We start from the raw sequence: 12474 nt of genomic DNA, 5'->3' as shown, positions 1-12474 counted from the left end.
CCAGTATTAAATTGTTTGTTTAAAACTTATGCTGTTTGTGTGTGTGTGTGTGTGTGTGTGTGTGTGTGTGTGTATATATATATATATATATATATATATATAAACACACATACAGAGTCTGGTGAAAAAATTTCCCTGGAACCTAACCTCCTCATTTACATTAAGTCTTATGGGGAAATTGGATTTGCTTAACATCATTTTGCTTAAAGTCGCATTTTTCAGGAACATAACTACAACGTTAAGTGAGGAGTTCCTGTATCTATTCTCAGACTAGTCTTTATAACATAATTATAGTTGGTTAATGTGTTTAAACCGACCTCAAACTTTCAAGATAGGAAGCAAGACTAAAAAGTATGGTAAGAGGGCCACCCTGGCTTAACTAGGAGATTTTCTCTTGTTTCTCGTAAACCAGAGAAATATAGCCTAGACCAGGGGTTCTCAGGACAAATTTTTTGGTGGCCTCAGAGTGCGCCGCTCTCTCACTTTTCCCTAAAATACTTAATTAGCTTTAGGAAAAACAAATAAATATGCATATACATACACGGCCAAATCATTGTAATTTATTTATTGCTAGCTAATAAGTCTGTTGTGAAGAATGACATTAACAAACATACAAGTATCACTTTTCACAGCAGTCTTACTCAGCCCTGCCAAGCCTGGGGACAAATTAAGCCCTGGATGAAGGGTCGGGGAAGCAGCAGGGGCCAGGGACAATGGGGGTTGGAGGGCTAGGGGAGTCAGCGGGGGGCTGGAGCCTGAAACCCCGGAGCCTGGCGCCTGCCGCTGCACAGCCAGACCCCGGAGCTGGAGCCTGAAACCCCTCGGCCAGAACCTGCCACCCGAGAACTGAGGCCCAAAGCCAAATCCCCACCACCCCATGGAAAATGGGGAATTCACCAGCTGTCTGCTCCTCCAGCTTTGTGCCCAGGTTATCTCCAGAGGGGCGCAGAGCCCAACCCTGGCTGGTGGTTCCAACAATCAACACTGAGGCCTTGTCTACACTGCCACTTTACAGCGCTGCAACTTTCTCACTCGGGGTGTGAAAAAACACCCCCCTGAGTGCTGCAAGTTTCAGCTCTGTAAAGTGGCAGCGTAGACAGTGCACCAGCGATGGGAGCCACGCTGCCGGCGCTGGGAGCTACTCCCCTCGTGGAGGTGGGTTTTTTTATAGTGCTGGTAGAACTCTCTCCCAGTGCTGGTGCTGTGACTACACAGCCACATTAAAGCACAGCCTTGTCGCTTTAACGTTGCTAGTGAAGACATAAGCTAAAGCTATGACTGCACTGGCAATTGAATGACAAAACTTTTGTCTTTCAGAGGTATTAATCCTCCCCACCCCTCGAAAGACAAAAGTTTTGCTCCGACAAGTTGCAGTGTGAACAGCGCGTTGTCGGCAGGAGCACTCTCCTGCTGACAACACAAATGCCACTTGTTGGGGGTGGAAGTTTTTTTGTCAGCAGGGGAGCCGACGAACAGCTGCTGCACTGCATGACTTTTAGTGGCAGAGCTGTAGCGACACAGCTGTGTCGTTAAAAGCAGTGTAGTGTAGACATAACCTAAGGTGGTGCATCCAGGAGCAATAGGGAGGTGGAGGGGCCACTCCCCCTCCCCACGCCCACCCACCATCACAGCCACGAAGGCTGTCACCACAAGAAACCCCCTGATGGCCGCATGCAGTCACGGTGGCCGCATTTGAGAAATGCTGGCCTGGACGAATCTACCATAACGTGGGTGCTCAGGTGGCTGGAAAACTGTACTCAGGGAGTACTTATCAGTGGTTCACAATCAAGCCGGAAGGCCATGTAGAATGAGATCCTGCAGGGATCTGTCTTGGGTTCAGTTCTATACAGTATCTTCATAAATGATTTGGATAATGTCATAGAGATTACACTTACAAAGTTTGCAGACGCTACCAAGCTGGGAGGAGTTGCAAGCACTTTGGAGGACAGGATTAAAACTCAAAATGATCTTGACAAGCTGGAGAAATGGTCTGAATTAAATAGGATGAAATTCAATAAGGACAAATGCAAAGTACTAAACTTAGGAAGGAATAGTCAACTGCACAAATACAAAATGGGAAATGACTGCCTAGGAAGGAGTGTTGCAGAAAAGGATCTGGGGTTTTTAGTGCATCACAAACTAAATACAAGCTAGCAATGTAATACTGTCAGAAAAAAAGCAAATATCCTTCTGGGATGTATTAGGAGGAATGTTATGAGCAAGATACGAGAAGTAATTCTTCTACTCTACTCAGCATTGATAAGGCCTCAACTGGAGTATTGAATCCAGTTCTGAGCACCACACTTAAGGAAAGATGGGGACTAATCGGAGAAAGTCCAGAGGAGAGCCACGAAAACGATGAAAGGTCTAGAAAACATGACCTACAAGGAAAGATTGAAAAAAATTGGGTTTCTTTAGTCTGGAGAAGAGAAGACTGAGGGGGCACATAAGTCTTCAGGTACAGAAAAGGTTGTTACAAGGAGGAGGGTGATAAATTGTTCTCCTTATCCACTGAGGATAGGACAAAACATAATGGGATTAAATTGCAACAAGAGAGATTTTGGTTAGAGGTTAAGAAAAGCTTCCTAGCTGTCAGGGTAGTTAAACACTGGCACAGATTGCCTAGGGAGGTGGTGGAATCTCCATCACTGGAGTTGTTGGATAACAGATTGGACAAACATCTATTGGGGATGGTCTAGATAATCGTGGGCACTGGACTAGGTGACCTATCAGTGTCGCTATGATTCTTCAACATTAACTGTTAAAGTAACTTAGCAGAATGTCTGTAAAATAGCCTAGTTACATATTGTGAAGTCTCAGATGTTTAATGGGACGGACTCCAGATCTCCAAGAAGAGATTTTTTACCCTCTGCTCAGCCTTACCCTGGGGTATAAACCAAATAAATTCCACAATAACTAAGAAAATGGCTTAGGAAAAATTGTTTCTGATATTTTCTGAGTGGTACAGTTAAGTTATTGTCAGTGATTATTTTTCATCATAGCCAACCAAGTCATAGGATAGAGAATATATCTTAATTTAGTTGTGCTGTGAGTCAGAGTTCTGTTTGTGTATGATTTAGAGGAAGTAGAGTGCATTATGTTTGGTTATAACTTACGTGTTGGAAGAGTTTTTTGTGGAGGTGAGATATCTGTGAGTGCGTTTTAGTGTAATGCTGTTTAGATGTTATGCTCCTGGGGGAATTGTGCGCCAAAGAATTAAAATTATGTGCACAATGCTTTAAAATTCTGCAAAATTATTCATATTTTGTCAAAATAACACAATATAATCACACCAGTTATAATTATTTTGGTAATTTATTTCAAAATACTTGTCAGCAAGTATGTCTGTAACAATAAAGACAAAAAAAAAGATTCAGGAATTTTTTTTTTTTTGACAAATGAACTTGTTACTAGGCATATTAATACAGAACTTTGAGTAATTCATTTACGCTACAATACAGAATCGCATTTCCCACACCCTGCAGAAGCACTGTAAAGGCTTGGGGGAGTTGGAAGTAACGGAGGAGTTGAGAGAGAGGGAAGGAGCCTGGGAGTGAACCTGAAGGGTTGTTGGGTGTAGGTGGGAGAAGTATGGAACAGTTTCTTTTGGGGGAGAGGGGGAGGGATTGCTAGGGAGTTGGGGAGCCTCCCCCATGCAGACCTTGGCTGACCCTGAGCCTCACCCATTCAGTCAGGCACATCTGCCCTTATTCCCGCACTCGCCATCCCCATGTGGTCCTGCACCCCCCTACTCCCTGTCCCCATATGGCCCTGGAGCCCCATCCCATTCAGCCCCTGGTTCAGTGCTAGCTCCTGAGCCCACGCCCCAGTCTGTTGCCCCCCCACTAGCCCTTCTGAAACCCAGTCTGTGACTCCACCAAGCAGCCCTGTGTGCCCCACTCTGCCTCCTAACCTGGCTCCACAGGCTGGCTGCTGTGATGAACGCAGATTGCTGGTAGCTGTTACTGCTGGTCAGCCGGCTGTTCTGGCACCACGTCTTGGGCTGAATGTATTTTCTGCAGGGGAAAACAATTTTTTGCGCCAGACATGAATTCTGCTCATGTATAGTGGCACAGAATTCCCCGAGGAGTAATGATGTTAAGGCATATGAATGAAGATTGCCTTAACTGTTGTTTTCCTTGATTTTTAGTGATTATCTTGGTGGAGTTAGTACTTGAGCTTTGTTTGGGCAAATTAGATAACACTTTTTTAGTCTCAGGGGATCTCAGTTTTTGGAGTGAAGCCTGCATAGAAACCAAGCTGCACCATTATATGCATCCGATGAAGTGAGCTGTAGCTCATGAAAGCTTATGCTCAAATAAATTGGTTAGTCTCTAAGGTGCCACAAGTCCTCCTTTTCTTTTTGCGAATACAGACTAACACGGCTGCTACTCTGAAACCTGTCATTATAACACTGACTATCTTATGTTGAGTGTAGTACCTTACTCCACAAGTGATTCCACTGATCGAAGTTTCACTGACTTGCTCTCAGGAAACATGCTCTGTAAATTGGGCTGACTGACTGTGTGTTTCCACTTTGTCCCTCTTGTTGTTACAAAGTAAGTTTGTGTGTGTGTATAAAGGTCTGATCAGACATGTGTCCTAAGTGGATTTTTTTCTATCCTTTATTTTGTTCCAGGACTTATTTTTTAAATACACATGGAATAACTTTTTGCACTTCCAAGTGGAACTGTGCATAGCAGCTATTCTCTCGCACTCTGTGCATGAAGGGAAATCAGCAACAAATGACCTGGATAATAAAGAGGAGGTGCTGAATGGGAATGTGACCACAGAGAACTTGAAGACTTCAGACCACAGTCCAGAGAATATTATGGTGACACATGTAAGTCTAGTCATGTCACTTGAGAGCTTTAGGTGGATGGATTCGGCACGGGTCTTGGTTAACAAGAGAGTAGCCTGACAAAGTGCTTAAGAAGAGAGGGTAATGCTTATCAAGATGTCTAGACAGTGTTTTGGTCTTCCAGTTCTGGATGGAAATGTACTTGCCTTTGTACAGATGATTTATTCTTTCAACTATAGAGGAAAAATATCATCCCTCTTAATGAGTTTAGAGATCACTTTTCCTTTTAGTAAAGATGCACTGACACTTCGGACCAAAAAACCGCAAAACCAATTGTCATGATTACAGATTCCTGACTCTTTCTGTGCATGTGCTTCTAATGCTGAGACTATTCTGTGCTGTTGTCTTAAAACCATGATAGCTCTCTTCATTATGATTATGATGAACCCTTTAAGGGTAAAGTGAAGTATCTTACAGGAAACACCGTCTCTCCCCTCCTCTAAGAGAAGGGAAATTCTGTGACATAGAGGAAGATTGAACCACTTAAGGAAAACTTGAGAGGATTGCTGGACCTTTTCAGAGTTCTTGTCCAGTTTGTTCCATCCAGATGAATCCATTTAAAATTTGTCTTAAAGTAATTTTAAGTGGTAGAAGGTGTAAAGAGATTAATGAAAGTGATCCCTGATCTGATATAGGCTACTTGGGCCACTGGATTTCCGTTAGCCTCTGAAACGTTCTCACTGTCTCTCGTTCTCTAGCTGTTCCAGAGGTGCTGCCTGTTGCAGAGGATATTGGATGCCTGGGAAGTCAATGACAAAATACAGTAAGGGTGTTTTTGGTTGTATGGAGGGCCCAATTTGAGAGCTGGAAATTTTGGCTAGTGTGTTGAATATTCTTTCAATTATTTGGATAATAGAGAAGTTTGCTAATGTGCTAGAAAATCAGAATGCAGATTGTTCAGATGTTAAAAATCAAATACATACCAGGTAAACACATACTTAGACCCCTATGGACAGGAAGGGGCCTATCAGTGCTCCAGTCGGCATGCAAAGCACACTTCATTCTTGCTTTCCCAAAGAACACCACATAGCACATTAGCTTGCTTTTTTTAAAAAATAACCTACGTACTGTTCCCCCCACTTTTGGGAGAAGAATGTCTGGGAAACCCTATTTGAGATTAGATTCCTCGTGTAATTTTCTAACTCTGGAAGCCATTCAGGTAATGTGGTGATTGGTATGAAATACGACTCTAAAAATAAAGAAAATAGATTGATGTGAAAGAAAATGATCTGTGCTTCCGTTTCCTTGCTTACCTAAACATTTTGCTGCTATTTATAGCACTTTACAGCTTCAATGTGCTGTAGAGGCAATTTGCTAATTTCTCTTGACAGTCCCCCTGCATGGTAGATAATGCACTGACAACCATAATTGCGTCTGTCGATATTACTTGAATTTTGTTTTATAGATTTAAATGATTGGGGGTGATGAAACTTACTCAGAGTGTCACAGCTAAACACAAGGTAGAACAGATTGTTTAGCCTAAGTAGTTAACACATATTTCAAGGTGAAGTGGCCCATTAACACCTCTTCCTTTCCTCCTTGTGACTTGTCTCTCTCACCAACATAAGCTTGTCCAATAAAAGATATTACCTCACCCACCTTGCCTCTCTGTCATCTCTGTTTGGGCTTTGACTTCTGTCACTCATTGAGATTCAGGAGACACTTGTGGAGCTCTTGATTTAGCTCATAGTTAATGCTCAAATTTTTTAGGCACAACTTCATGTTGTTAAAAGGAACATCCTGATTAGGGGGTTTGTATAAAGCCTGTCACCTTATTATCTAATACTGAATTTTATAGTAACGTCATGAGCAAAACAGGGAAGTTCTGTGGCTGGTGTTATTTATGCAGGTCAATCTGGACGATCAAAGTGGTCCCTTCTGGCTCTAAAATCAATCAGTCTATGAAAACTCCAAAGTATTTATGGGGAATTGACATTAGAACAGCAAACCATCACAAAATTAACTTTTGATATAGTCCAGTTACTCCAAAATATAAAATGAAAAGTTTTACGTGTCACTAAAGTAATGTATGCTTTTATCATCAACATCTCCTCCAGGAGCTCAAATAAAAGAGGTGGTTTTCTTTTTACAGTATTTTGTCTAGGGTTCAGTAGTGGGTGGCATGGAGACTTCTTTTACATTGTGTTTCTATGGTGTTTTTAATGTGCTTTGATTTGAACCAGCCTCCACAATATTCAGCAGGGCTGCCTGTGTCAACCTTGCGCACAGTTAGTGCTGCGCAAATAATATTTGCCTCAAACCTGAATATTTGATGAGATACTCTGTAATGTGAATGAAGTGTTAAAATGAATAATTAGGTTACTTGTGTGAGTTCTGTCCATTCTTTTGATTGTCAGCACCTGCCAGTTTGAGAGCAGATCTGCTATATTCGATGAGTCGCTCTGGTCTGAGCTGTGTAAGTGTCACCTGCTGACCTGCCATCAAAGCGAATATATTTTGATTCCTGAGTCACTTCAGTCCTTTTCTGAATAGTGTGGGTAGGAAGATTGTCTCAGCCATTTCACTCACTGATTGATTTTGAGATTGACATTTTCCTTGGATAGCATCAGAACAACGAAAATACAGGGGCAATGTGACTTTGTTATTATTTAATTTAATTTTGATTATTTTTCAGAAATTCTCTTTGAGGGAAATATGTCATTATAGTTAGAATCTCTTTTGTTCTCTCTTACCTTCAACTACAATTCCAGTGCTTTTTCAATACAGCCATGATTCGAATATTTCTCTGTTGCTGTGTCTTTGTTTCAGGGAAGTTATGATTAAAAAATTATCTACTTCTGTGCTAGTATCTCACAGCTGCTTTTATAGATGTCTGGTATACCCAGTGCAATAGGAGTTCTCTCTTCCCTATCTGCCTGAGACAATGTGATCTGGCTCCTCTGTTGTGAGACAGTTCATCCCCTTCAGCCTATTCTGTGTTGATGTAGCATCTTTACATCTGCCACACTGGTAGTAATTACTGTTTACACATGTTAAATTGTGGCAGCAGCCGGTGACTCTTAAGAATTTGCTGGTGAGTGTTTTGTTGAACTGGTACTGACTGTTGCTGTTTTCAGGGCAGAAGGTGGAATGAGGCGAGGGAATATGGGCCACCTTACCCGAATAGCCAATGCTGTGGTACAGAATATGGAGAAGGGCCCCATGCAGACCCAGACCAGTGAATTCATTAAAGGTACATGGTCTAGTCCCTGTTCCATCATGTGTTTTTCTGATTGAATAGCTCTTTCTGAAACACTCTGTTTTGCCTTGTTTTACATGCTGGTAAGATCCCATTTTACAGTTTTAAAAAAAAAGATTTCTGGCTGAATGTTTATATTTGATTCTTATGGAAGCTTTTGGCCACATTCTGCTCTCTCTTACATGCACACTGCCATGTCGAAGTCTGTGGGATTGTGTCTGCATAACTATGTGCAGAGTTTGACTCATTTTGTCCTACAGGGTGCCTTGCTCAACAGGAGATTATACGTTTTTTGCAGTACCTTAGATTTACAGGGGAGAACGGGGCCCTGTCCCAGGAAGCTGACACTCTAGTTTAGACATAACATATCAAGAAATGACAATAAATAAAGTGTGGGTGTTGGGGCTTGGAAGGTGTTATGGGGAGAATGTGGTTTCTTTTAGTAAATTATCACTAACACTTGAGTCTCTATTTGAGAGAGATACAGGGGCAGATGATGTTCTTCTGACCCCACTTGACTTTGGCCTACAGTTTGAAAACCACTGCGTAGCCCACTTAACCCTTTGTTTGTCTAGGAGGAGATAAGGATACCCAGTTAAGTATATTAATGGAAAACACATTGGTGCAGATGGGAGGAATCGTTCACCTTTCTTGGCTTCTTACATGCTTATCAAACACTAATGTTAGCAACTTGAGAGGTTGCATTGTGCAAGAATTTCTAAGTGTTGTCTTGTAGTTCCCTTGGCCATTTAGGGGCTACACTGACTGAAGAATTTGCCTTATTGCTATTCTCTTTAGCTCTCTAACTCGGCTCATTGCATGGGAGAATAGCATGTTAAACACTGAGCGAGGCCCAGAACTGAAGTGGTACATTATAATGCGTGGGCAGAACTAGTAGTTACAGTACATAGTATCCAAGGAATATGAAATGGCATGAGTTAACTTTGCTTTGGAGGTCCTTAGGGCTGGAATTTCTCCATGCTCTGATATCCATCTCAGCCAATGCCCTCTCCGCTCTTTGCACCTCAAATATACCTCTCTTCCTCAGGTGTATACTTCCAGTCTTGGCCCCATATTTTTGTTTTGTCTTCTGTTCGCTTTGTTGGATTCTTTCAGTGCTTTGGGTCATAGGAGTGTTTTTAATCTTTTTAAATATCACCATGTGTTTGTTGAACAAGTGCTGAGGGATTAAAAACATGTTATATAAAATATTGCCTCAGGGATTGAGATGCATGTACCCCAGAACACTGTTTCTTACTTGTCTGGGGATCTGAACATTGCCCAGTATATGGGAGAGAGTGGGATTGATACGTTCCATTGACTGGCACTGGTCCTTTGTTTCTTGAGCTATGAGGTAACTATGGTGGTGATCCATTTGTTACAGAGCTACCTGAGGATTGCAGAGGGAGGTGGGAGAGCTTTGTAGAAGAGACGCTGAGAGAGACCAACCGGAAGAATACAGTGGATTTGGTAAGGACAGTGCTAAACCCTTCTGCATATTTCAGATGGGCCTGGTGCTTTCTGGCACCTGTTTTATATGAAAATTGTTGGTTTTATACAGCCTTTTCTGTGATATTTTCCTTGATCCTACACAGCGGGTATACAGGGGCCGGCGTGGGGAGTTATAGTTAACCTCTTCTCTATAGTGCTGAGTGTGAGGGATTTCTCTCTGACCTAGCTGCAGTACTGCTGTAGCTTGGCAACCTCTCTGATGTGTATTGTGTCTCATGATGTTGCGCTCTGAAGGAAAATAATTCCTACTAGACCGCTTTGGTCTCTGGCTGTGATAGATTCTTAATAGGGCAAGATTATACTGTGACCTCTCTTGGCTTTCCCTAGCATTCATTGTGATCTTTGTTTCAGGTGAGCACCCACCATCTGCATTCTTCCAGTGAGGACGAGGACATCGAGAGCGCCTTCCCCAATGAACTCTCCCTCCAACAGGTGACAGACTCTGTGCTTCGTACTGTTGCCGAGAAGCACACTACGTCTGGCTTCATCTTTAATCCTTCTCACTATGGTGCAGCTTCCTATCTTCTTACCAGGGTCTAAAGCTGCTTGTGTGTCTGTCTAATCTGTTAACGGTAGAGATGTTTTTACAAGAAGAGAAGGACAATTTGGCCAGTATTTGAACCTTCTCACCCTAAAGTTTTTGTGCCATGTGGAAAATGTCACTCGCTCACTGCAGCAGAGGGTAGAGCTGACCATTGGTGAAGACCGCTCTCCTGCTGAGGTGCCCATGGGGAAGACATTTTGTTAGAGGCAGTGTGACCCATTAGATTGAGTGCTCAGTTGGGAGACCTGGATTCTGTTCCCAGCTCTCCCACAGCTCTGTGGTATGATCTCTCTGTGCCTTAGTTTCCACTGCTCTAAAATGGGGATATAGTGATATTTACCTCTTTTATAAAGCTCATTGAGATCTATGGGTTAAAATGGTATTATTTATAAAGGAAAGGGAAGGCAATTGAATAGGTATTCTCTTATAAAACGAGAGAGCCAAGTGAAGGGGGTGAATTTTGCTTTCTTGTGTTTGAAGGCAAATATTTGAAATCTCCTAATGGTTACTGGTAGAGCCAGGTTGGACATCAGCAGGGCTGGATTTAACCCATCATTGGGCCCCAGGCAGGTATACACTATGGGCCCCTACCTACGCTGATGGAGTGTGGCCGGGCCTAATTTGAATGAGCAGTCTTGTGACCTGGTGCATGGGGTCACAGCACCACTCAGGTTTGGCCTGCTTGCAGGATGAGCAGCTGGTCCTGGTGGATCTGTAGTATGGCAACCCTGACCACAGTGCTTGTACTGCATGGCGGGCCCTGGACTCCCCCTCCAATGAATTTTGGCCCGAGGTGCCTAGTTTTCCTGTGTAAGCACTCTCTGAGGGCTGCTGAAGGATGTATTTGCATAGTGATTGTTAGGTGAGAGTAGAATGGAAGAAGTGTCTCCATGACTCATGGAGACAGTAGAGGTGCAGTTTAGGAAAGGGCAGGGCAGATTAGATCCAGCAAAGACATTTTAGGTAGTTCAGATTTAGCTAGCCATATAAAACCAGATGCGGGAATCCAAGGGACACCCTTAACCTGAAATCTAGTGAGGTTAAAAAAATGAGTATCAGATTACTTACCCCTTCACCTGAGTCCCCCAGCTAACTTCTGTGGTTTTGCAGATACACCCCCCGACCTCCAAATGTGTTTGTTTCCCTAGTCGCTATGTTAAAACCCCCCATAAAAACAAGGGAAATTAACTGACTTCTCTCTACAAGGGAAATTGGAATTTCCCCCTTGCACTGGCGGGATGGGAGTTTCAACAGCAGTGCTAACAGGAGGACTTCAGTATATTGACCGTCAGAAAACAGGTGTTTGCTGGCTACTGCAGCAAAGTCCTAACAAACAATAGTGGTGGAAATACCTAGTTTGGAAAATTGAACTACTACTATTATATAGTTCAGTTTATTATAGTAGTGGCTAAGGGCCAACCAAGAATGGGGCCCCATTGTGCTAGGCGCTATACAAACTCAGAGGAGTAGACTGTAGGTGGGATGGGCTTGATTAGCAGCATCTTCTTATAATGTTTATTTTAAACTCTTTGAATTGCCTTATAACCGGTCTCTGGTTGCATCCCTCAGGCATTCTCAGAGTACCAAATCCAACAGATGACAGCCAACTTTGTGGATCAGTTTGGCTTCAATGACGAGGAGTTTGCAGACCAGGATGACAATATCAAGTGAGTTCATTTTTCCAGTTTTGTCATGTCTACAGTTGAAGATTGGCAGTCAGATGAAGTCCCCGAGGAAATCTTCATCTTCCTCACTTACAAGGAAGCATGCAAGTGTTAAGGCAATTCCAAAAACCATTAAGAAGGGAGAGGTGGATGGATTTCATGTTACAGAATCTTAGGGTACGTCTACACTGCAAAAAACAAAACAAAACAAAACAAAAAAATCCAACCCTCGGTGGTGAATCTCAGAACCCGGGCTTGTGCTTGCAGCCTCAATCTACAAGGCTAAAAGTAGTGGCATAGATGTTCCCGCTTGGGCTCCAAGTGGCTGGGGTCTCAGAGCCCAAGCCTGAATGTCGACATGGCAATTTTATAGCCCTGCGAGGCCAAGTCTGCTGACACAGCCGCAGGTGTTTTATTGCAGTGTAAACAAACCCCCACAGCATGAGTCCACTGCAAATCAATAGAGCTTGAATGCTGGGTCCTGACTTAAGTCAGGCTTGGCTCCTCCACCCTGTGGGGTCCTGCGACCCTGGGTCTGAGCCCTCGGTTAGTATGAGTTGTTTGAAGCTAGAAGGGGGAGGAGGATAGGCTCTCACAAAATATATCAGGGTTGGAAGGGACCTCAGGAGGTCATCTAGACCAACCACTTGCTCAAAGCAGGACCAATCCCCAACTAAATCATCCCAACCAGGGC

At 43.1% G+C, this 12474-nt stretch overlaps 1 protein-coding gene across 9 annotated transcripts in view; it reads left to right on the top strand.

The window, feature by feature from the left end:
- Positions 1-12474, top strand: part of PPP6R2 (protein phosphatase 6 regulatory subunit 2) — a 176589-nt gene that overhangs the window by 99215 nt on the left and 64900 nt on the right. For all 9 annotated transcript variants that reach the window (XM_078851216.1, XM_078851214.1, XM_078851213.1 and 6 more), the window contains 6 exons: positions 4640-4843; positions 5560-5624; positions 7939-8054; positions 9445-9530; positions 9924-10004; positions 11686-11783. In XM_078851216.1, the coding sequence (XP_078707342.1) occupies positions 4640-4843; positions 5560-5624; positions 7939-8054; positions 9445-9530; positions 9924-10004; positions 11686-11783 (650 nt within the window). The remainder of the gene's footprint in view (positions 1-4639; positions 4844-5559; positions 5625-7938; positions 8055-9444; positions 9531-9923; positions 10005-11685; positions 11784-12474) is intronic.

Source organism: Lepidochelys kempii, chromosome 1, assembly GCF_965140285.1.
Source record: "Lepidochelys kempii isolate rLepKem1 chromosome 1, rLepKem1.hap1, whole genome shotgun sequence".
Lineage (NCBI taxonomy): Eukaryota > Metazoa > Chordata > Testudines > Cheloniidae > Lepidochelys > Lepidochelys kempii.
This window is presented reverse-complemented; position numbering and strand designations above follow the sequence as displayed.